This window comes from Anopheles merus, chromosome 2R, assembly GCF_017562075.2.
Source record: "Anopheles merus strain MAF chromosome 2R, AmerM5.1, whole genome shotgun sequence".
NCBI lineage: Eukaryota > Metazoa > Arthropoda > Insecta > Diptera > Culicidae > Anopheles > Anopheles merus.
In genome coordinates this window covers 46,915,209-46,942,770 of record NC_054082.1, presented here as the reverse complement: position 1 = coordinate 46,942,770, position 27,562 = coordinate 46,915,209, and the positions used below count along the sequence as shown (strand labels likewise).

Below are 27,562 nucleotides of genomic sequence, written 5' to 3'. Positions count from 1 at the left end.
ACATAAAATATGCGTCAATGTTGGTGTCGGCCATAACTGGTGGGTTAAGACGCGGGGTAGCAATTGCTGCAACAGCCGCGGATGATGATGATGATGATGCTACACTTTCACCAGCATAAACATGCTGAGCACACGGTACAGTTGCGTTCTCGTTCTCCATTGTTTGAATTCGTTCGTAATTGTGAAAAATATTGACGGATCACGTCGGGGTCACCACTTTAGCGTTTTGTTCAATTTTCTTTATTTTTACTTTTCCAAATCGGTCTGCTCTCAAAATGGGCGCCAAACAGAATGGTCGTTCACGCCACGGAATTCTGACAGCTCTTGATGACAGCTCGTACTCTGCGTACGAGCCACGCGAACTGCACAGTGGGCTGCTACACCTATATATTTGCCTATATAACTCACAACAAAGAGACTGCACTCAACACTTCAGCAAAAAGGATAGCAATAGGACAAGTACTCACCATTTATTTATCTATCTATTATAATTATTACATCTATTGCATTTATTATATTTATTACATTTATTCTATTTATTCTTTCTATTCTATTTATTATATTTATTACATTGTCTGTATAACGAAACGTTATCTCATGTTTTTTTTCCTATTTATTCAATTATTTAAAACTATTTATTCAATTATTTATCTGTACCTTATTTATTTATTTATTTATTTAATTATTTAATTATTTATTCATTGGTTTCTGGTATTACATATATATATATACATAAAACATCACCTAACTGAACACTCCAATTTCAAACATCACACCACAAAAATAACAAAAAAAAACCCGACTTCACACGCATCAGGGCCTCCTAAGGTTGGGTACTCCGTTTGTTCTGGCAAACACGAGAAATCCAAAGACATCCTTTTCTATCACTAGAGGATAGAAACAAGATGCCAAAAGGACCAACTGAAAGGGCCTTGTAACAAAACCAGCACACTCACAGAAAACCCTTTTCAAACTTCACAAAACAAGCCACCTCAAAAAAAAAAACCCTAACACAAGAACAAGAACCTGTACAAAAAAAAAAAATAATAATAATAATAATAAATAAAAAAAAAAACCTCATCCTCTCTCAAGAAAAAAAAAATACATATAAATACATATACATACAAACACCACAAAGAAAAAAAAAATTGAAACCCACTAAACCACAAGCAAACTTAAAGAATGGAACAACACTATCTTTTGAATACAAACTGAAAAGAACACACAAACTATCAAAAAGAAAAAAAAAACGATAGGTGATTTCACGAAAACCAACACACTGTGCATCAATCAGAAAGATCTCAACCACAACATATAAACATCAAAGAAACAGCAATATAAACATCAAAGGAGAATGGATGATTTCCCCTCCAAAAACTGGTAGTTAAACCTCTGATTATACCTTCAAAAAACGGATCGTATAGGAGGCCTCAACCTACCAACTCTATTAAGAAGAAGAAGAAGAAGTTACTTGGGCATTGAACCGACGTCAATTGACAACAATTCCATTTGCTAAATTCGCCACTCGTTACTTCTGTGATTCCTTTTTTCTTTCGCTCGCGTTCATTAAGGCTTCTATTGGTTTTCAAGTGAGAGTGCTCAACACAATGTTTGCCCGGTGCTCCTCATCCCTCGTGCGACCTTCGGCGCAGGTAAGCGGGCGTAGCGTTTACGAAAGGGGCGAAGGTGAATTTTGCATAACATTGCGCGATCAACATGTTCCGCGTCACCACACTTCCCCTCGCCCATCGACCGATGATAACGAGAGATAACGCACGGCTGTGCGGCTGCCGTCCTCCGGAACAAGACGGAGACGGACCGACTGGAAGTTTCCAACCTTTGTACTCTCTCTCTCAATTGAAGTTAATTATATAATTTGCACTATTCTGCGCGCATTGGCCAAAATCGTAAACGGTATCAATTGTTTTCGGCAGGGTTTTCGGCGCTTCCAGAGCACGCTGGTGCTGGCAGAACACAACAATGAGACGCTGAACCCGATCACGGCCAACGCGGTCACGGCGGCAAAGAAACTGGGCGGTGATGTGACCGTCCTCGTCGCTGGCACCAAGGTCGGCCCGGTTTCGGAAGCTGCCGCCAAGCTGGACGGCGTCAAGAAGGTGCTGGTGGCCGAGGGCGACGCGTACAAGGGTCTGCTGGCGGAGTCGCTCACCCCGCTCATCCTGGCCACGCAGGAGCAGCTCAAGTTTACGCACATCGTCGCCGGGGCAACGGCTTTCGGTAAGGCGGTGCTGCCCCGCATCGCCGCCAAGCTGGACGTGTCGCCCGTGTCGGACATTATCGGCGTCCAGTCGGCCGATACGTTCGTGCGCACTATCTACGCCGGCAACGCGATCCAGACGGTCAAGTCGAAGGATCCGGTGAAGGTGATCACGGTGCGCGGCACCAACTTTGAGCCGACCGGTGCTGCCGGCAGTGCGGCCGCCATCGAGAAAGCGCCCGAGGGCGATTTTGCGAGCAAAACGACCGAGTTCGTTAGCCAGGAGCTGACCAAGTCGGACCGACCGTCGCTCACGGCGGCGAAGATCATCGTGTCCGGCGGGCGGGGCATGAAGTCGGGCGACAACTTCAAAATGCTGTACGATCTGGCAGACAAGTGGGGTGCCGCGGTTGGCGCGTCCCGTGCCGCCGTCGACGCTGGCTACGTACCGAACGATCTGCAGATCGGCCAGACGGGCAAGATTGTGGCGCCCGAGGTGTACGTGGCCATCGGCATCTCCGGTGCGATCCAGCATCTGGCCGGCATGAAGGACTCGAAGACGATCGTGGCCATCAACAAGGATCCGGAAGCGCCAATCTTCCAGGTGGCTGACTACGGGCTCGTTGCCGACCTGTTCAAGGTGGTGCCAGAGATTAACGAAAAGTGCTAACGCACACACTAACCACACAAACACACGAATGCCTTGTTGAGGAAGACAAGGCAACATTCTCGTTGCGTTTTCAAACACCTCTCGAAGGGGGCTGTCGCTCTCGAATTGCTGACCCCCTGTACTAAGCAACAGTGTCCTGTTGAGTGGATTTTGTAAAGTGTGTTGTATTAGTTATAGGCGCAAAAATTTAGCTACAGTATATCAACATATGAAGGCTTAGAGGCAGAACTATCCGTTTTCATTGGTCGTGCACGGCGCGTGCAGCAAGTAATGGGGTTTCCGGGTTTTTACTTCTTCGGTGCAATAATTCCTTCCAGTTGGGCCTGCGGAGAAGAGATTGTGTTGTAAGAAACAAAACAAAAAAAGACAGGACAACCGATCGTCAATAAATGTATCCGTTTTCATAAAACAAACACGCAGTGAGGCAAATGTGTCGAGTCGCATACCTTAAGCTGTGCGTTGGTTTTCTTAAGGAAGGCAATCTCCTCCGAATGTTTCTTCTCCTCGGACGCACGCAGCTCCGCGTTCCTTCGCTCGGCCTGGTCCGCCTTGATCTTCATGTCGCTGATCGAGTTGAGCAGCATCTCCTTCTCGTGCTCCACCTGCTGTATCTGCTCCTGCAGCTTTTCCTTGCCCTCCTGGGCCTGCAGCGCCTTCCGAATGCCGAACGAAACCGAGCTACAGTATAGCGTCTCGTACGCCTCAAGCGACATTGCAATCTCGTCCCGCACGCGCAACAGCAGCAGGCCCCGCTCGGTACAGTTGATCGTGACCTGGCGGATCAGCTCGTCGAAGCACTGGGTGTAGAGCTCGCGCCTCACCGGACAGATGCCCGTCTCGCGGGCCTGCGTCTGCTGCAGGCGTGTGTCCAGCATCTCCTGCAGGTTGATCACGTCCTGGCGAGTTGCGGGCGTGCTCGACACGGTTTGCGTCCACAGCTGTCCATCCTCTTCCCACGTTTTCGGCGGCAGGATGCAGTTCAGAATCTCCTCCGTCTCCCGCGGACTGTCGACGACGACGGCACCACCTGACCCGGGACGGCCGGTCTGTTCCTTCGATGGGGCCACATCGCCCGCCGGTTCGCGCTTTTCCACATGTTTCACCACGAGTACCGGGTTGTTGTAGCGCACCAGTGTGGTTTGCAGCTCCAAATTGCGATCAGCCATGGTTGTGTTGGTAGTGGGGAGCGACAATTGAGACGGGTCCAGTCGATGTCCACCGTAAGGCACACACGCGTTGCGAAAGTTTTTTCACACAAATTAAGGGCAACTTTCGGATTCCTATGCCAGTGAAGGATTGTGCAGCGACCAAACAGTCCCATTCACAAACCATGGCAACCAGGCATGCAGTGGAAAACGGCGAGAAGCAGCAGGTTGCTAGGATTGCAACCAAAATCAACAACTTCAACAAGTAGTAGCAGATTCATGCTTGAACGTACACGCACACGGATGTTTCATTAAAATGCACCATTCGGACAGAACAGCACGTTTTAATGTCCGTTGCTTTAATGGTCATTGATGTGTTTCGAGAGCACATTTTCTAAAAATCATCCCCTATAAACGGCATTCTTTATTTTCATCCCCAATTTTGAACGACTTTTTTAACTTCGAATGTCGATACCATTCGTCCCGCCGTTTGTATTTTCGAACATGCTCAACAAACGTCAACCGTCCAGTAAACAATAACAAACCCGATGCAATAGAACAGCTGCACAGCTGCAGTTTACCGGCCGGCAACGAAGCTACCTCCCGACCATGGATGAAGATGACGAACTATTGGCCGCGCTGGACATACCGCCGCCCGCGAAACAAACGACCGTAAGCGAAACAAAAGCTCCCTCCAACACAACAACAGCGACGACAGCAGAAACACCGACCACCGCCCCAGCCGTGGTGGCGGCCAAGGTAAACAAAAGCCACTGCATCCTGGTAAACCCGAAGCAGCGCGGCAATCCGCTGCTGAAAGCCATCCAGACCATACCCTGGGAGTACGATGACGTCGTGCCGGACTACGTGGTCGGGGCGAGCGCCTGCATTCTCTTCCTGTCGCTGCGCTACCACAACCTCAACCCGGACTACATCCACGCCCGGCTGAAGCAGCTGGGCAAGATGTACGAGCTGCGCGTGCTGCTGGTACAGATCGACATTTCCGAGCCGCAGAATGCGCTCAAGCACCTGACGCGCATCTGTCTGCTGGCCGATCTGACGCTGATGCTGGCCTGGAACGCGGACGAGGCGGGCCGCATCGTGGAGAAGTACAAGCTGTTCGAGAACCGACCGCCGGACTGGATCATGGAGCGGGCGGAGAAGTATCCGCACGAGAAGCTGGTCCGCGCGCTCACCAGCATCAAGCCCGTCAACCAGACGGACGCGATGATACTGCTGCAGAACTTTGGCACGCTCGGCAAGCTGATCAACAGTAGCGAGGAGCGGCTCAGCATGTGCTCCGGGCTTGGGCCGAGAAAGGTGAAGAAGCTGCACAAAACGTTTAGTGAAAGCTTTCGTAAGTAGGGCCTGGGATGGAATGCCGGAACATGCTTCGGGCTATGGCAAAAGAGAAGAAAAGAATATGCTAAGAGTGAATAAATTTATGTGATTTAATATGAGCTGGAAAATCAGAAACTGTGCAAGTAATAAAAACCATTATTTAATTGTATTTTGGAGCTTAATTTATTTTTAAGATGAATTTAATAACTACAATGGGCAGTAGGACCTTCGTTTTTCCTGCTTTTTTTTCTTTTAATCCTCTGCTTCTTCCTTTTCCTCGACTTCCGGTTCATCGGCTTTTGGATCCTCCTCTGTCTTCTCCTCGGTCTTCTCCTGCTCGCCGTCCTTTTCACCTTCTTGGGTCGCCGGTGGCGGAACAACAGCTTCCTCGGCCGCTACCCGTTTCTTACCACGGCGTGGCCTTTCCGCAACATCCATCGGTTCTGCCAAATCGCCTATTTCGTTGCGTATCGGGGTCGGTGCAAAGTCCTTCTTAGCAGCCGCTTCCGCCTGGCGTTGCTTTTCCGCCTCCTCGGCCTCCGCATCAACGATCTTGATCTGTTCTTCCATCTTTTCCTGCTGCTGCTCCTGGCGCTGCTTCTCGAAAAGAGTTTTCATTTTTTCCTGCAGAATCAAAAGCAGATAGTAAGTAAAAAAAAAAAAACTAGAAGCCATAAGCTACAGCAACCCATACGCACCATTTCCTCGCGGATGACGTTCACCTGCTGCATGTACATCTGGTAGACAAATTGTGCCATCTGCGTCATGTCCTTCACCGTCCTGGTGGACAGTCCTTCTTCACCCGCACCACTTCCACCACCCTGCAGTTGACGTTCGCCTCCCCCGTACTTTTCCTCCGGATGAAGCTGCAGCTCGAGCGGACGGTTCATCAGCAGCCGGAAGGCTGGTCGCAACTCAACGCAATTCTTAAACAGCGCCACCCGGCCGAAAATGTACAGCCCCAGGCGGGCACGACTCATGGCCACCACCAGACGCCGCACGTCCCGAATGTGACCGATGGTTTTCGTGCGCACCAGCGACAGCAGTATGTAATCGTTCTGCTGGCCCTGGTACTTGTCCACCGTGGTCACTTTGTGCGGTTTGCCAAACATCGGGTTGTTGGCGCAGCGCGACTCAATCACGTCCCGTATCAAATGCTTCTGCCCGTTGTACGTGGTAAGGATGGAAATCTTCTCCGCCGGATAGCCGAGCAGCCGCATGTACATGAACACGGCCACCACGTACTCGGCTTCGGCCAGATTCTGGTAGAAGTACGGATTCGGTTCCGATTCGCCCACGCCGTTAAAGTCCTCCACGTTGATCAGCTGGTACTCGTGCGCAAAGCCGGCGTTCGCGCGACAGTACTCCGGCCACTTGTGCACGTGCTCCAGATCGCCCAGCCGGCTGTAGCGCCACTTGTACAGCTCGCAGATGCTGGACCGGGCACGTCCCTGTCCGTCCAGATCGATCGTCGGTACGCCCAGCCGCACCAGCCGCGTGAACAGCGACTGCTCCATGTTGGAGTACTTCTGGAACGCCATGTTCTTGATGACGGGCGGCAGCTGGTGGTGATCTCCGATCATGATCCAGCGCTTAAGCCGATTGTACCCGTCCATCGGGTTCTGCAGCAGCAGCGGGATGAACGTTTCGATCTCCAGTATCTGGGCGGCCTCCTCCATCAGGATGTTGTCGTACTTGAAGCCCATCGTGACCAGCTCCTTGCGCTTGAGCGCCGCGTGCGTACACGTCATCGCGATGATCTTGGCCTCCTTCACCAGCAGATACTTGGACCGATCCAGCCCACTGCGCAGCAGCTCGAACGCGCGGAACTCCTCCAGCTCAGCGAACATGTGCGACACGTACCGGAAGCAGCTGCGCGCAATGTCCATGTTCTCCGCGTACGTCGCCCCACCGAACAGCGGCTGCGGTGCGTCCCTAAAGAAGCGCGCGAAGGGAAACTGTGCCTCGAACTGTTCCCGCGCTGGATCATCACTGCTCGCTATCTGCCCCTCGCCGTCCCGCTCGAACTCGCTCTGGAACTTCTCCCAGCGGGCCACCACATGGTACAGGTAGAAATGGCCCGCCGTCTCGCACGTGTACGCCACGTCGCCACTAACGCCGAGCGATTCCTGCAACCGCTGCACCTGCCCGAGCAGGTCGATGCGCTTCGACAGCACGTAGTTCACCCGCCCATACCGGCTGTAGTCCTTCTCCGTCTCGAGCGACTCCTCGCCGTGGCCGAGACGCAGCAGATGGCGCTCGTCAATGTCCAGGGCCATGATTTTCTCGAACAGCTGGTTCAGCGCCTGATTCGAGTGGGTCACTATCAGCGTGCGCTGCTGCGGGTGGTTGTGGTACAGGTTGGAGATGATCTGCACCGCGACGTCCGTTTTGCCCGTGCCGGGCGGACCGACCACCAGCGTCAAGCCCGGCTGCATTCCCGCCCGGATCGCTTCGATCTGCGTCGGCGTGAAGCGGATCACGTTCTTCTTCGGCTCGTTGTACTTGTATGGACCGCGGCACGGTATGCGGTACGGTTCGACCAGGATGCGCTTCGGCAGCTCCTCCCGCTGTTCCGCGCACTCTTCCTCCGAGTCCGCCCCGTCGCCCTTCGGCACATTTTCGAACGTTAGCCGGAACGGTGGCAAAAGATTCAACCCGTTCGGACGCTCCGCTGCACTCACAATCTCGTACCCCGGGAAGCTGTTGCTCACGTGCTCAAAGTCCAAAAACGTGTCGTTGAAATCGAGCACGCGCGCCTGGTCCGGCATGCGGCTGTAGTGGGCCGCCCCGGGGTCACCGTACCCGAGCAGTATATCGTGCAGCCACGGCGGCACCACACATTCCGTGTTCATCAGATGGCGGATCGTTTCCAGCACTGCCTTGAAGTTGTTTTCCTTCGGCTTGCGGCGCATGATGATGTTGAAGCCCTCGTACACGTCCTCCCTGCCGTCGTCGTCGTCCCCGGGCGTCGCGTGTAGCGTCGCGTCCATGTCCAGCCGGTACTGGTTCGAGTCGAGCCAGACGCGGAACGTTCGCTGCTCGCCGGTCAGCTGCGGCCGCTGCTCGATGCCCTCCTCGATGACGCGCCCGTTCGCGTCCAGCATGCCCTCGATTTCGCAGCCCCGCACGTGCACCAGCCCGACCTGCGGCACAAAATGCTCGCGGTAGTCGTACTTGGTGCCGATCGGTTGCGTTGGGCGCACGGTCACGAGAAAGCACACGTCGTGTTTGCGCAGATTTTCCCACTCTTCCTGCACCTCCTTGCGCACGTTCAGCGTGACGCTGACGTCGGCCCGTACGCGCGATGGCTTCTTTTCGCCGATGTGTGGCTTGGACACTTCGACCACAGCAAACGACTGGATTGGCAGTGCCATACGGGCCCAGCCACCAAACACAACGTCCCCTTCCTCCGACTTCCAGGGCAACATTCGGCTGACGGCATCCTCGATGTCCTGACGAATTTCATCTATGGGGAAAGAGGAAGAAGAAAAACGCCGTGTTAAAAAATAGAAACAATTCTCCTCAGTCACACACAGCGCTTCTACCCACATGTAGACTCCAGCCGGAAGAGATTAAAGTTCCGCAACAGATAATCGTGCAGCGTCAGGAACTGCAGATTCAGCTTCGGCAATGCCAAGCATCCCTCCCCGGAGTAAAACTCCGTCGGCACGACATTCTCGTTCCAGATGATGTCCTCGGTCGGGTAGAGTGGCATCTCGTTCAGCGATTCTAGCTGTGACACGCGTCGCTCGTGCCGCGATATCAGCAGCTCCCGCAGGAACGTCTCGTCCGCCCGGTGCCACTCGAACGGTGGCTCCAGCTTTTCCGGGACCAGATTCAGATAGCAGGCAATTTCCCGCAGGCTGTCGCAGTCCAGCGCCCCGAAGTGCTTCTCGAGCGACTCGCGCGTATCCACATTCGCCACGTTGGACAGCGCGAACAGACGCAGGTTGGGGAATTTTGCAAACGCCGCCTTCTGCAGAGATTTAATCTTTGCATAGTGCAACTGCGTCATGTCGTGGTCGGTCAGGGGATCGCCGGTTTCGTCGTTTATCTCAAAGCGAGCGTAGAACTTGAGCATATCCAGCAGCTGGAAGGGAAGGAGAGAGAGACGTTGAGATTAGATTTTACATCGTAGCTCACACGAGCTGATACACCAGTGACGGCCGTCAGTGACGTCAAAAAGCAAATTCACAGGAATAGAAATTGTTGCTAAAAACAAAATAAAAATAACGGATTCTACTCGCAAAAAGCTACTGAGTTGGGGGTATTTTATATTCTTTCTCAGAAAACAGTGCTATTTCCGTAGGGCAATGCCGACCAAAGCAACTCACTCATTTCTCATCTTTATTTTTGTTCCCTTCAAAAACGCTGTTTCATTATCAGCAGTCGTTAATTTAAACCCTCATTAACATATGATCAAACAACCAGCGTATCAGTGACGTCACAACAGACGAAGAAGAAGTAAACAACGCTAGGAGCCATTTAATGTGAATGTTTTGAAAATATTAACACATAACGTATAATTTTGAACGGGCTGGGTGGCGTCGTTTGTACATCCTAATCATTGTAATGGTATTCACATTGGTACCACACCGATTACTGATTAGAAGTTCATCCAGCAGTCGGACCATTTTTGCTGAAAAGCATTGTGAAATATTCTACTTTTTTGACATTTTGGATGACCCAAGAACATGATTGCTGAAACTTACAAGTCTTATTTTTCAAACAGACTAGACAATAGACAGATTTCCTGCTTCAAAGTGGCTGATAATTCAAAGCCACTCTGCAGTGATCCTCCGAATCCATAATTAATTCCCGTAAGAAATGCACTTGAAACAGTTATCTAAACGGCATGCACCGTTCAAGATGTTGCATAACGTAAAATATCCGGCCATTCTCCCTACCATAAAAGCAATGTGATTCACAAACCCAATATAAGTGTATCTATTTTAAGTGCGGCATCATTCCACTCGTCCATCTTCGGTGACTTACAAAAAAAAACAGAACGCGTTTACAATCAAACGTCTCAAGAGGCCAGGGGCAGTAAATATTGATTACGAGTCGCATTGAACAGCATCCAATTTCACCGTTTCGTTCGAACGTCCATCAATTTAAAGGCTCATACCACATACCGTAGAGAGAGAGAGGGCGAGAGAGATACAGAGAGAAAGATTCCACCAAATGCCATACCAAATTCCATCTTCAGAACGCAATTAATTGTATGTCTGTAGAACCATTCCTTTGCTGCTGCGGTTGCTGCTTTGTATCCCCGTGCCTCTCGATTAGGCTGCAGACGACTTCCTTTGCGAGGGATAAGATTGCTTTCCTTCTCAAGAGTTATTGGCCATTGAAACCCGAAGTACACACAAAACAAACTCAAAGCAACGGAAAACTCTGTGCAAGTGAATTGTAAACTTTTAATTCATGCAAAACAGATTAATGTTCCCAACGCTCGGGAAGTTTCACAATGTGCTCCGGCTCCGGTAATCCCTAGCAAGTGCACTAACGGCCCGCGTCCCGCTTTTCGCATCCAATTCCAAATCTTTGCTCAAAGACCAACCAACAAGCACGACTCTCTCTGTGTACGCCACAATATCCATTAGGGTAAGCAATCACATAAGGATTTGTGATCTTATTCACCGCCGACGTTTGCAGGGCATCTAGACATGTCGGAAACTGCCGCAAATGGCAAAGCTCACTTCCGCTTGAAGTAGCTCGAAAGTTGCCCTCACGCGGTCTTGACCGTGATACGACCCCACAAGTGCTCTTTAACCAACTCGGAACACACAGACCTTGAGCAAAAAAAAAAACAACCAACTACTATCACCAGACATTGGCGGTGGCTTACATCTGTTCGTAAAACGGATAACAAGACAGAGAGAGAGAGAGAGGAAAGCGCTAAATCGTTTTTGTTCGGACTTTGTCTAGCCTAGATTTGGGAAGGTTGAAGCACATTGGAGTGTGGCTTTCAAACTTTTCTTCAAACTTTTTTTCAAAAATGACCCGCATTCATGAACTGCACCAAAAAGGATGGTTGATTCGCGATGCAGCAGTTTGACACTATTATTAAATCTTTTTCCCCAAAACGTATGCCAAGCGCTGCTTTGGACTGAACGATGGTACAAGCTGGCTATAGGATGACTATACATTCAAATAGTAGCTACTTGCTGCTTTAACACTTCCACCCCGAAAAAGGTAAAATGAACAACCATTTTACAACATAAATAAGGTCCAACCCATGAGATTAGAGCAAAGAATAAATCAACAGATTCTCATCAATCACCCGGCCGCTGACAGAAGAAAGGTTCACCGTACTACACCAGGGCAATGAGTGGGGGAGGATGGTGTGGGAGAATTCACATCGGTCTTTTGCTTGCCACTCGACGCACAACTCGGGACGGAGGATACAGCAGGGACGTCGCACGCACGGCAAGTGTATCCACAGTTGGTCGCAGCTGTGTGGGTAGAAACGTGCTAAAAGCATTCCAATCAAACAGATTTGTATTTTTATCTTGAAGTGGAACACAATCATCCGACCGTGAGGCGACCGTAGCGTAAGTTATGAATATCCAACAATTATCGTTTCGAAAAACAAATTAAACTTAATTGACTGATCGCCACAATGTGGTACTATTTACCGCACAAGAAGGTAAAAATAAACAAACACAGCCACAACGAAGCAACGCCACGTTTGCGATGATGAATGAGTGTGGTTGGAAAATTTGAATACTTTGTTGCATAATATATATACGAGCGAAAGCATAAAACTGCAATATAAATGTGCATCGGTTGATGTTGGAAGCAGGCAGTGTGCGAGGAGTGTTTGAAATCTTGTAACAGATTACATTTTTTACGGCCAAAACTCCAAACATAAACCAATGACAAACAAACACGATGCTATTAGGTTCGCTGTTGCTAATAGCATAAACGGTTCCAATATCGCTCACTGCACATGCAAGGGTTGAATTCGGTAGCCGATACATGCGCATGCCGTTGCCCAAAAATGCTGTTCGAAAGACATTCATCTTTTGAATTGCATCCCGTCAACTCCGGTAGTCACATGCTCCCAGAGACAACGATTTCAACTCTCACAGCAGGGAGAGAGTGGCCCCCGCTGCCACCAGGGAAGGAGGGACAGGAATGCGATAAACTATGCACTGGTGCAGCTGTTGCAGGGATGAATACGATCCTGCACACCATCAAGCACACTACACCAGAATGACGACGCACGCAACCGCCCCCAATATCTGCTCCGGCCGTTCGCCATGGCCTGTCTGTCACTATCAGCTGGTACGGCGCTGCCGGCTCAGCACGCGGGAGCAGACGCAAAGCATGGACCACGACGCAAGGGACACGCACAGCACGCGCAAAACCCATGTTGCCGTTCGCTACAGCGCGCGGCATCGCACGAACGAAGCGTGAATCCGAACGCAACCGAACCCGAAGCTCTCGGGGCCATTCCCGAGCGGAACCGGAGAGGATGGGGAAAAGCACGCGGTTCTTCCACTCGGTTCTCGGTTTTAGCTGTGGCTCGCGTAGTTTTGCTCTAGCCGTCGGACCGTATGGAAGTGAGCGGACGCGCTCCTGCTCAGTGTATGTGTGTACGCAAAACACGGAGATCAACACACGCAGCGTAGTGCACATTAGTATAGCGACTAATGCACGTTAGTATACCTACGTACGATTTTTCCCTTGATGGTGATTTGTGTGTGAAAACTAACACGGAAGAGTAAAATGTGGTGCACTTACTTATACGCAAGCAGTGTGTAGCGGTACAACGGAGCGCAAAACCACGACGGTGAAGCCTACCGCCGACTCGTTGTCATGGTGATGGTGGCAAAAATGGTTCCTTGCACACACTTTCGCTGGTCAATAACGGTCGCCTCCGTAATCATTACGTACCGCCATTTGTTGTCCAAAGTGCGAAAACAACAACACCAACCGTGAGGGCACATCTAGTACCCCGTCTGTCCGCATGAAAACCAAAGTAACAGTGCGCGCGTGTAATCAACTTGAGATTCTTATCGGCACACAGCAAGAGTACGCAATACGCAAGTGGCGAAGAAAGCCAAACACTGGCTGGATGTTTTATCTTGAGTTCCCCTCCCGATAAACTCGACTATCTATATGTTTTGTGTTTGGTTTGTTTTTTTTTATTATTTCACTGTTTGGCCATGGAACGTTCATGCACAAAACCGCGCGTCAGCCCCGGCGTAAGCGATTGTTGATGCAACACTGCTACCACAACCGTTCTACACATCGCCCTCAGCTCACGTGCGTGCATGTGTGTTCTTGTGTATGGTGTGATGCACCCTTCTGCATTGTGCGTCAAAACGTTGGATGCACACAGAACGAACGGCAGCGCGTCTCCGTGCAAGCGGATTGCGTTAAACTGGATTATCTACGCGCTCATAATCCACCCCCTCCTCGAGACACCCCCACACCACGAAAAGGGGGAGGGGTATAGAGATCTCTCGTCGTTTCCCTCTCGTCGACGGTGAAGCTGTTTTTGTTTGCTGAGAGCAAACACAAGCACGAGATATGATGCCGGCTGCTTACTTATATTGCTCTTCGTCGTCTAGTTTGCACGTGCACGTGCTTTTCTAGACCGTAACAGATTAGTAGCCCTCCCCTGCCCAAAAATAGTCGAACAGAACAGGCGTGTAAGCTTCGTGGAAAAAGTTAGGACAAAAGTTTCATTAAATGTACCCCGCCCCCGCGCACATACCAAGTACCAAAGAACCGACGAAAGAGGTTAACGGAATAGAAGACCCCTAAGTACCATTTCCTTTGTCAACCGGGCATTTCATTATGAGGATTAGGAAAGTTTAATCGGTTCACACCTTGAGCCAGCCCAGCCCCCTCCTAAGTACACCGAGAACCACTTGACTTTTGGAGAGCCACCGGACAGACAGCCAGCGTTGTTGAGAGGGTTTCGCCACGCCAACGGGGACGATTAAATGTCAAGATTGTGCTGGTGCTGGTCTGCAAGAAGAACTTACCGAACCCGAGTACCCTTGGGCCGACGAAAGGCAATGGAATCGATTTATGTAACCGCTTTACTTGCAGCAGGGACGGGAAAACAAAGCGCCAGAAAATGACTTGAAAGCGGATAAACACGTGGACCGAGACGCACGTGTTTTAAATATGGAAAGGGTATTTGGCAGGATAAATATTTCATCACCGAACGCAGCTTCGTTAGATCCTGCTCAAGGTCCAAGTACACATTCTGACCGCTTTTATCCTCACCTGGTCAGGGTTGGAAAGCATTGGGATAAATTATTCTTTTTGCAGAGAGGTCCTCTGCGCCATATGTGCACGGACATTCCTGGGACACGCCGTTGCACATAAAGATCAAAGTGAATCCTCGAGAAGAGACAACAACACTCTCCGAAAGCGATCCAACATTCATCGTGTGTGTGTGTGTGTGTATGTTCCCATGGAAAACGGAACACCACGTGTGGTTGATATACACGTAACGAGCACCGTACGCTCTTTCATTTCCATCCTTTCCATCCGGCGCACCACGGGGACATCAAATTGATTGTGACATATTTTAAATTGGACCTATCCATAAACAATTTGCTAAGGCCGGCTGGAAGTGGAAACATTTTTTCCTTTTATTCATTTTTTTGTTGTTGCGTGGGGGTTTCAAACAATTTCCCACACATACACACAGTCAATGAATAAATGGCCAGTTCTCTGCACGTGACAGCGAACGATTGAAGTCTAACCGACAGTGTCGAAATCAATACACTGCTGTCGTCCAATGGGGTACACTATTTTGAAGCTGCGTAATGACTCTTCTCGTTCAAATTGGTGTGGTAGATACCGTCAAACTGATGCAAAGGATTCAGAATCATTCTGGCACGTTATGGAACTGTCCGAAACACACCAGTGATAAGCAAAACGATGAGAGCTTGTGTGTGTGTGTGTGCATGAGTCTGGAAGGGGATGAGACAGTATAAATGCAAACCTGACCTAGAGTGCAAAAACGGATTACAGATTGACGATTGGGATTAGATGTGAGTGACGGCGATGATAAAGCGAAAAGCTTTAACTGTTTACCCTCGTCTTGATCGGTCCTTTGTGGGGGAAGCTTCTCCCCCCCCCCCCCGCACTTCGGTGATATTGGTTGAACACTTTGAAACAGAAATATTCATTCAACATTCAACGTTGGGTAAATAAACTGTGTAACAATTACAACTACAGGCAAAAGTGAATGCAAACAAAGTATTAAAAAAGGCACGATAAATGTATTAACTCTCGCAAGCGAACACAAATCCCCGTCTGGTGCATCCCTGAACCGGTTACATTATTAGTATTCAATATAAAAAAGTGACAACAAATGCACACACACACACACGATGGCTAACCCGTCTGGCAATTAACATTCCCACCGTACCCCGGAGTATCGCTAACTTCTTCAACCGCTTTGTGTCTGGGACAGTTCCACCAGTGCAACCGTCGCTGTCTCGCGCTATTGCGAAAAACGTTCCTAACTGTATGCACAGTTGTTGATTTTGTTCCTACCGTGTATGTTATTGTTTATTTTGTACAAAATAAGGGATGGACACATCAGGCGAAAATTCAATTATTACGCGCGTACTAATCGTGCCACTTTTTTCCGCGTCCTTTTTGGCATGAAGTATGTGTAATACCCATTTGCGTATATATTTTTGCTCTCTCTCGTTCCCTCACATTCAGCACGCGCACATGCAGCCGGGTAAAATCATTGCCGTGTTTGCCGAAAGCACACACAGACAAGCAATTAAAATCAATAATGGATGAAAAACTCGCAAAAAAGCCGCTGTCCCCGTTCAACCTACTTCAATCGGGAAATCAAAGCCCGGAAACAATTTCAGCCGGTGTGTGCAATAACATCGTCTGGATGGTAGAACAAAATTGCACCGTCACTGGACACATCTGTGCCGCCACAGTCTCTGCACATTTTAATCAAATTTTCGAGAGGTTATTTCCCTATCAGCGTACGCCAGAGTTTGCCCCAGTCCTGCCTGACGCTACCGTCAAGACTCCTGTCAGGACCATCGGGGCACTGTGCCAAGTAGATTATCCCAACGGATTTTCACGGTCACATGATGTGACCTCGTGTCTATGTGTATGTGGGTGGGAACGTAGAGCTTCGTTCCCATTTTTACGATTGAAAATATCAATACAGAAAGACAAAAAAAATCCCAACAACTCTTCTGTTTGGGAAAAGTTTCTCTCCCACTACAAATCGATGACTAAGTTCACGGACACGCTCGGGCAGTGGGATTTTGGAACTATGTTTTACGCAATTCTTTCTTTCATACCATTCGTACAGAAAATTCTAAACATACCGTCTAGCACGGCACGGTAGACACAAAGCATAGCAATATCTGTCCTATCACTAGCATATTTTCATCAAACTTTGATCCGTTTTGCAATACACAATAGGCAAAAAATAGACGAAATACCTTTCGGCAGCGCTAAGGTAGTTCAGCTGGAAAATATTGCGAGCATAAAGCAACACGATCCTGCCGCATGAGCGAAGCGTTACGGCAAGCATACACCCAAAAGATTACGACTTGGCTTGGGTGGTTATAGTTTCGTTGCCCTTTTGGAAGGAACTGTTCTTGAGAGGACGGCCAGCCATTAATGGTTATAATGCCAGCAAAAGATCTTTGATCTTCACACCGAAACCCTTCATCGCTCGTTCGTAACGAGGGCACGGGGTTATGCGATTTTCGGACCCTAGCCCTAGCTCATAAAATCGACATTAAACGCCCAGTCTTATCGTATGCATGGGACAACGCGCAAACAGCGTACAGTTTTCCAACGTGTGCCCAAGAATTTTTAAATGTTTTTAGTTCCTGCTTTTCGCGCAGCGAACTGCTTTAGGTGGAGCTAAGCGAACGGCGCGAAGCGAATGAGAAGGAAAAAGTTTCCTCATCAATTCGTACGCCTGCCGTACGTAATCCGTTTACGTTTGCCAAACACTAAGCCCTTATCCCAAGGAGCACTCACCTCTAAAGTACTCGTCTTTGGCCCTTCATTCATTCCAAACCAACCCGCCCCTCTGCGGTGGTATCGATGTTGCTTTTAGTCCGAAAATTCGCACACGCGTCGCGCTTGCCCAGCCTTTTCTGCCGGCTTCTGGGGGAGTACACACCGTTCCTACGGACGACCACGGTAATCGGGCTGCTGCTACTACTGCTGCTAGGCTCGGTGATGCTCCATTACGCCCAGGCGCCCCTGCCAGACCAGGGCTCACTGTCTAACCCAATATGCGGTGTCATTTATCAGCGTGCGCTGGAAATGGAACCGCCTAACACTCACCGTGGTCAATCGAACGGCAGAAGGGAGAGATGTGGGCATTGGGAGGACGGTTTTTTGTTTGTGCCAGCTAAGCATTCACCAAACATACACACAAAAAACTGCTGCTTCTTTCTGCTCGGTGGGGACTGTTGGGTAATAAGGAAATGCGGCAGTGGCTGATAATGTTACATACAGTGGGAGGAAAATTGAAGGGTGCTGCGCCAAAGTTTGGTCGAATTTATAAAGACATCTACCAAGCGGAATAATTCCCACACAGTGGTTCCGGTGACCCGACGATTAAGCGAATGATTCATAGAGCAACAAGCGATCTCGAGAAGGACAAAATGGTGCACACTATCCAAACAAAACCATGCGTGTTGTTTAATCCTCAAAAAACCACGCTTGTGTTATTGGGCTTTGGAAGGTTAGTGAGATGGAACCGAAGCGTACCATAACCACACTCGGCAAGCAATTAATGATGCCAATATATAGAATGCATCAGAGCCTTCGACTCGCGCGTAGCTACACGCTTCGATGCGGATGGTTGTTGGTCCAAGTCAAAACCCGTTCCGTTCCAATCGATTTACGACTCCCTTCTCCTCCAGACTTGCTCGGTACATCTCCCGGTTTGTGGCTGTAAACCAAGCCAAAGCCGGGCATCCGTACGGGCGTGAAGATAAATCACTTACCTCGCGACCTTGAACGATCGGCATCATTACGACACGCACGATGACGAACGGGGAAAAAATAACAAACAGACCCACCCTATTTGTTTGCCGGCAGTCCCAGTTTTAAATGTGCGTTTCGTGCCCTTTCCTCCACAGACGGTTGCTCGCAGCCGCTCAAGGCCACGCATCACACCGAAATAAGTCATCAAGCACGGGGAGCGAAACAATCCGTTTTCACAACCATGCAGAAGCAACGCGGGCGCAAGGAAATGGCATGCTCTTGCCCCACATTGCCAACGAGTCTGGAAGGTGAAGGATAAATTAAATTCATTATTTCACCCAGTGGCATGATCATCGCGTTCCACGCACTTCCCGCCGGAACGATGATACGTGATCTGGGGGGAGAGATCTTTTCTTCCAGTTTATGCAAAAACTGCGCCCCGTAAGTGACGGTGATGGCGGCAATCATTTCTCAAATCCACGTGCAGTCGACGACCTCTCTCTTGTCTTTTCCATACTTCACCTCCCCCAGTGTGCCTCGGGTCACTGAGTGGCCATTTTTCAAAGGCACCCAAGTTGAGTACAACCGAAGCCGGAAGTCTGAACAACATGCGATCTGAACAAGACAAGAAGAACCCACCCCGAATATGAACATCGGTTTGGTGCTGGTAAGAAAATCCCACTGCAAACTATCCAGTGACGTCGGCAGTTAGACCCCGGCAAAATCCCCAGGGCAATGGGGTTTTCCCCTGGTTCAAGGAAAATAAAAGGTGCTCCAAAAGTCTAGATTTGTGTGTGAATGAGTCTGTGTATGCGCTCGTTTGTGTGTTTACCTTGCCAAATGGAGCACCGGCCGGAAGCGATTGACATTCTTGCACGATTCGTTCGTGCCCTGATGAAAGAATAACACCAACGACCTACCGTTCTCCGGACGGAGCAGCGCGCGACATTTATTGCTGTAACTTGGATTTGGCAATTAAATCTTCGCTTCACTTCACTCGCAACAAGGTCTACTGTTTGCAGTATCACTCCCCCCTCGGCTAACGCAAAAGGATAAGCACGTTAGCCAACGCTAATTAGTGTTTCCGCAAGGGAAGATGTTTGCAGAGCAGAGTCTGTACGCTCTGTAAGTCATTTTCAGTGCCTCGAAATTAGTATTCATGTTGCGGGTGTGCTCATTAAAGACGCGGTGTGCCAGTTTTGAATCGGATCATATCTGCAAATGGGATGGAATGGTTTGCTTTAAAGCACACGAAACATCAATAAACTACGAATGACAGATAAATGGTGAAGTTTCTCAGCCCTTTTGTGCTAGCTAGAAGTTAGCTAGAGTCAGGAACATATACTCTGTGGCAGGTGGAGATGGTTTATTTCGCCCACAGGAGGTCCATACGTCAAAATGCCAAACTTCCCAATGGTACTCACAGGGACAGCACAGCTCCACCAAACCCTTTCTACCTTATTGATTGCACTTTTCGCATTTGCCGGAAAATTGAAGCCGTCTGCTGCTTTCCTAGCAGCTTCTCACTCTCTCTCTCTCTGCACTACATTTTCCACGATTCCACGCTCCCAACTTAAGTTTGATTTCAATAACAGATCGCGAGAGAAAAGTACGGGTACAAAAGATTCGCAACAACAACAAAAAAAAAACAACTTCTTAGCAATCTTGGTAACAAGGAGAGGATAACTTTCTTGTTATATCACGACCAAAAAGTTATCTACTTTTCGAGTTTCGACGCCGGACTGTTCCGTTGCAGGTGCCGGACTGTAATACATTTTTCTTTGCTGCTCCACATCTTGTCGTTTGAAAGAGTTTGGTGTGATTTGTTCGGTCCCATAAAATAGCTACCACTATGTGGAAGGCTAAGAAATTACCCAAGAAGTGCCCCATCACCTTGGAAAAGCTTTCCAAAAACAATTATCCGTAGCATCAGAGCGCACACCTAAACCGAGCGCATGAACAGTGTGAAATGTTCATTCCTAATTTAATTAAATTCGCGAGGAATTATTTACGCTTTACTTCTTAATCACAATGCCCTATCTACAGACCGAGATTAGATAATTTAAACGACATAAACGCGGTCAGCAGGCGCGATTGCACACACTAGTACACTGCGGTGAGTGATACGACGTGTAATCGCGTGTAACGTTGCATGTGTCTACGGAATGGAAGACCACTTTGCAACGCAAAACGTTTGATAAGAAGATTTCATTGTTTACAATCGAACCACCGAGTTAAATATTCCAAACCGAGCACTGCGGCACAGACACTTTGCATTTCAAGCTAGCTTTAGGTCACATGTTTTCACCAACTCCACACTTTTATGCAATTATAATTCCCTTCCAAGAAATTACAAACTTTTCCAGCCGCCCACTTCTCGCATCGTCATTGAATGAAATGAAGCTAAAGTTTTACTGAAGCGACAGCACACGAAGACGACGACCGTCATATGCCTTTGTGTCTAGCTATATCCGCTTCAACTTTTCCAGCGCCACGTGTACAGCGAGGTGCGCGAGAGCGAAATCGTGAAGGTGTTTTGCAAGCTACGCTACCTGCCATTAATTAAATTCCTTTTTTCGCGAACGAACGGAAGGAACGGTGGTTCTACTACCCAACCCGGGCCTAACCTATCCAGACCACTCTCCCACCGGCATCGCCTTTTCTGTTGCTTCAACATTGTATCTCGCCAACCGAAGAAGCATTCGCTACTCTTCGTCGTCTGGTCTATGCGCACCGCCATCATCATCCCTTGCACCACTGGCTGAGTTAATGAATTAACAATATTTTTGTGATACTGCTATTTTGTCCCTCACCGCCCCGGCTCTTTATTGCCCCGGAATTCCGGAAGATCCCGCGGTGCAAGAGCAATCGCCGGAAGGGCACACTGATAAGTAAGATGGGTGCGATTTAACCGTCTCGACATTCGTTTGCGCTCCCAGGCCGAGGCATCAGTTCTTTGGAGTTGTTTTTTTTTTTTGCTGGTTCCGGCACGCTGCACATTACCCACACCCACTACCACTTAAACGGTTCCACCGAACTGCGAACCATGCCGTGGAAATGGTCGGATAATAGGGGGAAGTGGGCAAATGAGCGTAAAGAGAACAGCAAATAATGTTCTTTTTCCAGTTTTTCCGAGTTGGCTCGAGGTTTTTTGTGTGTGATTTTGTGCCGATTTTGTTAGCTTACTTTAAAAAAAATAAAAAAAGGCAAAAACTGTACCATGTATTGCACGGCCCTGTTGCATACTGCATCGGAGAGCAAACGGAAGTGAAAGAAACAATACGATCGTTTTTTGTGCTGTGATTGCAACACGCTTCTGGTGCTGAAGGTTTATATTTCTATGCCCTTTCTTCCACAGAGAGAAAGAGAGAGAGAGAGAGAGAGAGAGAGAGAGAGAGAGAGAGAGAGAGAGAAAAAGAGAAACGATGGTCTCTCTTCTTGGCTGCTCGCACTTCTAGTTGGCTCTACTTGTGTGGATCTGATTTCAGCACTGCACCCTCCCCTACCCAACTAGAGTCCGCCCATCGAGCGAACCGAGAAGTGCATTGTGGTGCAAGATTTCACACACACACACCGACCGACACACAAACGGAAGTGGACAGTGCAAAATGACACCCATGTGATTAAATAGAGCAAACCAAGAACGTGCTGAAAACGAGCCCCGGAAGTGACGTGGAAGGAAGTTAAATAAAAAAAAAGGAGCGTAAGCCCTTTTGCGTGTTCGTGTGTGTTAGTAGCAAACGGTAGCAATAGTAAACGAGGCCCCGGTGCACGGGGTCGGTTCGTGACGAGGAAGAGTGAAATTAGTGCAACGGCGTTGAATTAGTTGGTGAAAATTGGCGAAACAAATAAGTGGAGAAAGTACATAAAAGAGCGTGCTCGCGTGTGTTTGTATGTATGCAGCTTTGAGTTTGTTTGTGTGTGTGTTAATGTGTGCTATTCCCTTGCGGTAGAAAGGGACTCCTCGGAAAAGTCCATTGGCTTTCAAGCAGTGCGGTAGTGAGCGATGGAAAGGACAATGGCACTGGTGACGCTGGTCGTCCTGACCGTAGTGCTAGCGATTGGTGGTGGCACGGTGGCCGGCGAGTTGGTGACAACCCACGACCAGAAGGCTACCCAGTGCTGCCAGGAGTCGTACATGGTGGACGGCAAGCAGCAGCGGTGTGTACGCACCGACGGTAATTACACGACGGAAATGCACCTCAACTGTACCCACAGCTACATGATCTTCCGCGAGATCGAGCAGGAAGTGTACGTGGACGAGACGGGCAGCTTGGTCGATGGCGAGTTCCGGATCCAGCGCAACGAGTAAGTGCTGACGGTGACGGGACAAACGGCAGGCTTAGGTCCATATCTGTCCGTGGTCCCCGTGGTCCCAAGTGGTTGGTCCTTTCGATCCTTTCCCGCCTTACGGTTCTTCTGCTCTCGTTTCTCTTCGCAGCTACTGTGTGGCCCACACGCACGACGGCGAGAGCACGCAACCGGTGTTTATCGTGTGCTTCAACATGGCCAACATGGACACGATTGCGACGATGCTCATCAGCAAGGGCATCATGATGCTGATCTCCGTGTTCTTCCTGCTCGTCACGCTCTACATCTACTACATCATACCGGACCTGCGCGAAACGCAGGACAAGGTGACGTCGGCAGCCGTCGGCAGCCTGGCCGTATTCATGTTCCTGCTCAGCCTGGTCCAGCTGTGGGTGTCACTAACGCACACGCCCTTCTGCACCGTCATCGGTAGGTCAACGCGCTTCACGGTCACTCTGCCGAGGCGCAATGAGGTGGAAAATGAACCACCACCAAGCCAGACAGTTCCGCCCGGTCAATACGCCCGGCAAGCGCAAGTGAAACAAGCGAGCCTGCGGGCGAAAGTTTTGCGCCTCTTCCCTATGCGCTCCATCAAGCAATCGATTAGGTTCGGTTAATTGAAAGCCCATTGGTGCTTGCAAAGTGCATCGTTTCGTGGCAGTCAGGCAACGTTTCGAAACCGTTTCCGTTGGTTTTTGCAGTTTTGTTTTCCTTCTCGCTGTAGTGCGATTTTCTATTTTTATTGCACAAACGTACTTCATTTCTACGTACTATTACCGGATCGATCGATTAGCACAGAGCGGCGTGGAATGGAATATTCCTCATAAATATCCCGTGATGGATGAATCCTGGTTAGATGAAGTAGCCTAACGACTGGTGGAACTCGGTAGGAACAAAAAAGGCTAGGGCAAAACGAAACCCCAGTCCCAAGCTGTCAATAATGCATGATCCCGGTTGGCAGCTGTCGGTGAAAGATTCGAATCGAAAGACTAATCGATTCGATTTTGGTTCCATCGCCACAAATCCAAACGTTGAATGCGAATGAATTGTCTGGAAAAACTAATACCAGCGCTCTTTACAGGCCCCGAGGCATTCGATTATTGCCCAAGCAGAACGTACATTTTTGTGGGAAGAATGAGGTTTGGAATTCATTTAAAAGTTTCATGTCCTTCCTTTTTTACTGCAAGCCTTCGAGAAAAGATTTCAAGTGGAACGTTATTTTTCCAACAAAATTTGCTGTCGTAGTAGCATTTTTTTTGGTTCGACCATACGTTTCTCATAACCGGTATTCCCGCATACTTTGCAAAGGGTTTCGTAGGCCTGTGCTATGCCGGTATCACAAACAGATAAGGAGACATCTGTTTCTGTTTGCCAAGCATTTGCCGAGCAAACAGCGAGCGATACATCAATTCCGTCGTGACCGACCTCAAAGGTTAAAGTACGGCCATCGGAAGAGACGGCACATCGGCCACATCTGCAGTCGGGAGGTGCCTTTGTCGATGGGGTAAATTAGATTGCAAAATAGAACGTAGAGCAGAAAGTGAAGCGCCAAAGACGGCGTCACGGCATACAAAAAAAAATGCAGTACCGAATGTAATTAGCATGCTAACGAGAGCGCAAAAGAACGCAAGCAACCGGCACAAGGGCACAAATGCGAAGCCGTCTGCCGGAGCAGAAGGTGACGAAAGCTTCCCTCCAAACGAAAGTGAAATTTGTTGTACGGGAACAAGCAAAAAAAACAGGTCGCTCCGAAGCCAAAATCGGCAAAGAAAACGGAAAGTATAACTACATTCAAAGTGTCGTGGCGAGATTAAAAAACTTTCTCAATGCCAAACCAACGCTACCGTTACGGTCGACCACCACCAAGATCCTTCAGCTCCTTGCAAAGGTTAATGCTCTCTCCACCGATTAAACGAAAGGACGATGTACTGCGGTACTTTTCGTCGAATGCTTTGCGATACGGAGATGCTGATGGATTTAGGACAAGACTAAATCAATAATAAGTATGTGATGCTGATGTGACCCGATCTGTAACAAAACCAGCTAGAGTTGGGGTGGGGGGGGGGATGCTCAGGAAGTAAAAACCGTTTCCTTCTGCGAGTAGAATAAGGCTCAACTCGGGCGGAACATACATCTCGATCCTGGTTGCCTTCCCTTTTTGACAGTGCTATTTCGATTTGGAGAGTAACAAAAGCTAGATAGTGAAAAGTTGCATTTAGGTCACTGGATCGTAAAACTCGACAGCGGTCATGAATGCGGATGATGAGAACCCGGACATGTTTTTGTTCCTCCAAAATGGACCCCATGCCACAAAACCGTTCGTACCGATCTGGGATAATGAGATAAGAACGATACGTTGTTATTTGCTGGCAGCAACGTTCATTCGCTACCATAAATGTGCTAGGAGGACGCTGCTTTTGTTGGAGAACTTTAGGACAATTATGTCCTCCGATGCCCCTGTACCTTCCACACGGTGCTCCTTCTCCTTATCTTCTTATCGTGCAAAACAAATGCGTTTCATGTTCCGGTATGCTCTCGTCGTTCCAGCGTTCTTGATGTACTTCTTCCTCATCAGCTACTTCGCATGGTTGAACATGGTGATGGCGAACGTATGGAAATTGACAGTGTAAGTATGACGGCCACCAAGGGTTCGCCACTACTTCCGCTCAAAAGCTTAATGGTGCGGCGAACGCTCTGCTCTCATTGATTAATCGGTTTTGTGCCATCCTGTCATCCCACGGTCCCGTGCGTGGGATTTCCAGTGCACGCCGGTGGAAGATCCGAGAGCGATCCTGGTATATCCTGAACCACATCTACGCCATCACCGTCGCAGTGACGTTAACGACCATGGTTTACATTTATCACAGCCGGTATCCGACGCTGGGTGAAATCTCCTGCTGGTTCCGAAGTGAGTTTTTGTCCTTCTAATAGAATTGAGTGTCGTTCGTTGCCTCCATTCAGAAGCTCTTCATATTGACTCACTCTCTGTCTTTTTCCTTTCCCTGTTTCCCTTCCAGCCGAGCGGGAACAGTCGTACTTCGTCTACCTCCCGCTGAGCGTGATGCTGAGCATAAACATTTTCCTGTTCGTCTGGACGAGCCTGCATCTGCATGCGAGCGGGGACGACCTTAGCCCGGATCGAAAAAAGTCACTCCGGTACAAGTGCATGCTCTATCTGAAGCTGTTCCTGCTGTCCGGGCTGATCTGGGTGTTCGAGATCCTGTCGTTCCACATGAGCGAAGGTCTGGTGCCCCAGTCCTGGTTTTGGATCATCGTCGACGCGGTCAACTGTCTGCACGGGGTGCTCATCTTCTTCGTGCTGATCGTCTGGCGGCAGCGCATCAAGCGCGAGCTGGCCAACCGCTGGGTGTTCTGCTTCCGGGCGCCAGCACGCTGGGCCGAGCTGAAGGACGACGAGCAGGAACACTTGCACGAAGAGGGTAAGTGGTTTGCGATCGATTGATTGCGGGAGGGGAAGAGTAGAAAGCGAAGTCACCTTCCCATAGCAGATAGCATCCACAACTCCCTTAACTGTATTTTATTATCATTTTCCACCATGCCAACATCACCTGCCACACACAGGTCGCGATACGGGGAAGTATGATCTTATCATCAAGTAAACACACACCGGAACCTTACGAAACACCAAACCCAACCCAGCGAGGATGGCTCATCGGAACGGCCACCTCATCTGATGACGGCAGGAGAATGTGTGGCACCTCACCACCGTCGATGGCCTCATTTGTGACGAGCTGTACAAGCAGCGTTAGATAGAAACGTTCCTGTGGGAACGCACATAGTCCATTAGGACCATTTTATACCCAAGCGGTTTCCCAACAACACCCGATCGAACAGGTGTGAGCATTATTTTTATAACATTCGATTTTGGTGGCAATCACAGCTATAGCAACAACAGCAACAGCAACAAAAGCTAGTTACACACAAACTTGTTAAGGCGTTAGGGTTACGTTAGCATTATGGGGAGGGTAATGTGTTGCAGAAGTTGATGAAGAATTTACACTATACATAGAGGCGCGCGTACAATGTTTAAACAGATCTAGCGTTGCGTCGATAAAGTTGCGTTATCTAATATGCTACACCCGCCTGCCTTTGCAACCCGCTGCTGCACCGTGTGCGGTGGCGTGATTGAGGTGATGCCTAAGTCTGTTAATGGAATTTACATACAAAGAACTACTACTATCGGTTAGGTGATGCGAAATGTTTGAACTACAATAAACTTTGAAGCAGCATAGCTTTACACTCGAGTTCCTGCACGTTTCACGATTTATATCACAAAATTAATTTCTACAGAACGACGACCCAAACTGCTCGTGAGACCTACACTGCTCACCTGAGGTTGGGTAAATAATTCCCGAATTAAGTGCTTGGAAATTCTCGCTCCGGATGGCTGCGGGATATTACTTCCGTTGAAAATGCAAACGATGGTATGAGGACATTTCGAACGTACGATTCCAGGACGAAAAAGCCATTAAAAGGTTTGCCATGCAGCAAACAGTACTCTTTGGCATCGGGGAAGATTACACCATCATTGCAATTAAAATGTTCGAAGCGATCTATACCGATGTCCCGTTTGTGCAATATGTAAACTCTACTAATTCTGATTTAAGCGTTTCACAGTAATAATTGCTCTTGGGCAGATTAAAACGGATCTCAAAACATCCTCACCCTGGCTGCGTACAGTTTTGTTTTTGTTTGTTTTTGGTTTTAACTACTAACTACCGGTATCAAATAGCATAAAGTTATGTTTATGGGTATTTCCTAGGTGTTTGGGGTGTATGGGTACCGATGAGCCTAGAAACAATGTAATGCAAACAAATAAATGTCAACAGGGGATTATTACGAACAAGATACAATTAAAAAATACAGAGAATCCTACTCTGT

At 48.8% G+C, this 27,562-nt stretch overlaps 5 protein-coding genes across 7 annotated transcripts in view; 3 read left to right on the top strand and 2 right to left on the bottom strand.

The window, feature by feature from the left end:
* Positions 1 to 1,289: 1,289 nt before the first annotated feature.
* LOC121590289 (electron transfer flavoprotein subunit alpha, mitochondrial) lies at positions 1,290 to 3,301 on the top strand. The gene is made up of 2 exons (XM_041909803.1): positions 1,290 to 1,652; positions 1,935 to 3,301. Exons 1-2 carry the CDS (start codon positions 1,608 to 1,610, stop codon positions 2,886 to 2,888), a joined length of 999 nt encoding a protein of 332 aa, XP_041765737.1. The 5' UTR covers positions 1,290 to 1,607; the 3' UTR covers positions 2,889 to 3,301.
* LOC121590290 (putative inner dynein arm light chain, axonemal) lies at positions 3,070 to 4,263 on the bottom strand. Its single transcript, XM_041909804.1, has 2 exons — positions 3,335 to 4,263; positions 3,070 to 3,211 (listed from the first exon to the last, which is right to left on the bottom strand). The coding sequence occupies exons 1-2, from the start codon at positions 4,052 to 4,054 to the stop codon at positions 3,176 to 3,178; spliced, it is 756 nt and encodes a 251-aa protein (XP_041765738.1). The 5' UTR covers positions 4,055 to 4,263; the 3' UTR covers positions 3,070 to 3,175.
* Positions 4,264 to 4,338: 75 nt separating this feature from the next.
* Positions 4,339 to 5,543, top strand: LOC121590291 (DNA excision repair protein ERCC-1). Its single transcript, XM_041909806.1, has one exon. It carries the CDS (start codon positions 4,643 to 4,645, stop codon positions 5,396 to 5,398), a length of 756 nt encoding a protein of 251 aa, XP_041765740.1. The 5' UTR covers positions 4,339 to 4,642; the 3' UTR covers positions 5,399 to 5,543.
* The window catches only part of LOC121590285 (RNA helicase aquarius), a 39,997-nt gene continuing 17,973 nt past the window's right edge, over positions 5,539 to 27,562 (bottom strand). The window contains exons 1-4 of one of the 2 annotated variants that reach the window (XM_041909799.1): positions 9,621 to 9,643; positions 8,927 to 9,467; positions 6,073 to 8,843; positions 5,539 to 5,998 (exon numbers count right to left, since the gene is read on the bottom strand). In XM_041909799.1, the coding sequence (XP_041765733.1) occupies positions 5,627 to 5,998; positions 6,073 to 8,843; positions 8,927 to 9,458 (3,675 nt within the window). In that variant the 5' untranslated portion in view covers positions 9,459 to 9,467; positions 9,621 to 9,643 and the 3' untranslated portion in view covers positions 5,539 to 5,626. Of the gene's footprint in view, positions 5,999 to 6,072; positions 8,844 to 8,926; positions 9,468 to 9,620; positions 9,644 to 27,562 lie in introns of those variants that run through there. The other variant, XM_041909798.1, reaches the window with a different exon arrangement.
* On the top strand, positions 12,910 to 26,912 carry LOC121590288 (probable G-protein coupled receptor Mth-like 11). 2 transcript variants are annotated; one of them, XM_041909802.1, is made up of 7 exons: positions 12,910 to 13,044; positions 21,838 to 22,657; positions 22,791 to 23,089; positions 25,208 to 25,286; positions 25,423 to 25,568; positions 25,678 to 26,100; positions 26,243 to 26,912. In XM_041909802.1, the coding sequence occupies exons 2-7, from the start codon at positions 22,356 to 22,358 to the stop codon at positions 26,278 to 26,280; spliced, it is 1,287 nt and encodes a 428-aa protein (XP_041765736.1). In that variant the 5' UTR covers positions 12,910 to 13,044; positions 21,838 to 22,355; the 3' UTR covers positions 26,281 to 26,912. The 2 variants fall into 2 exon arrangements, with proteins under 2 accessions (XP_041765736.1, XP_041765735.1); XM_041909801.1 differs by having other exon boundaries at positions 21,708 to 22,657.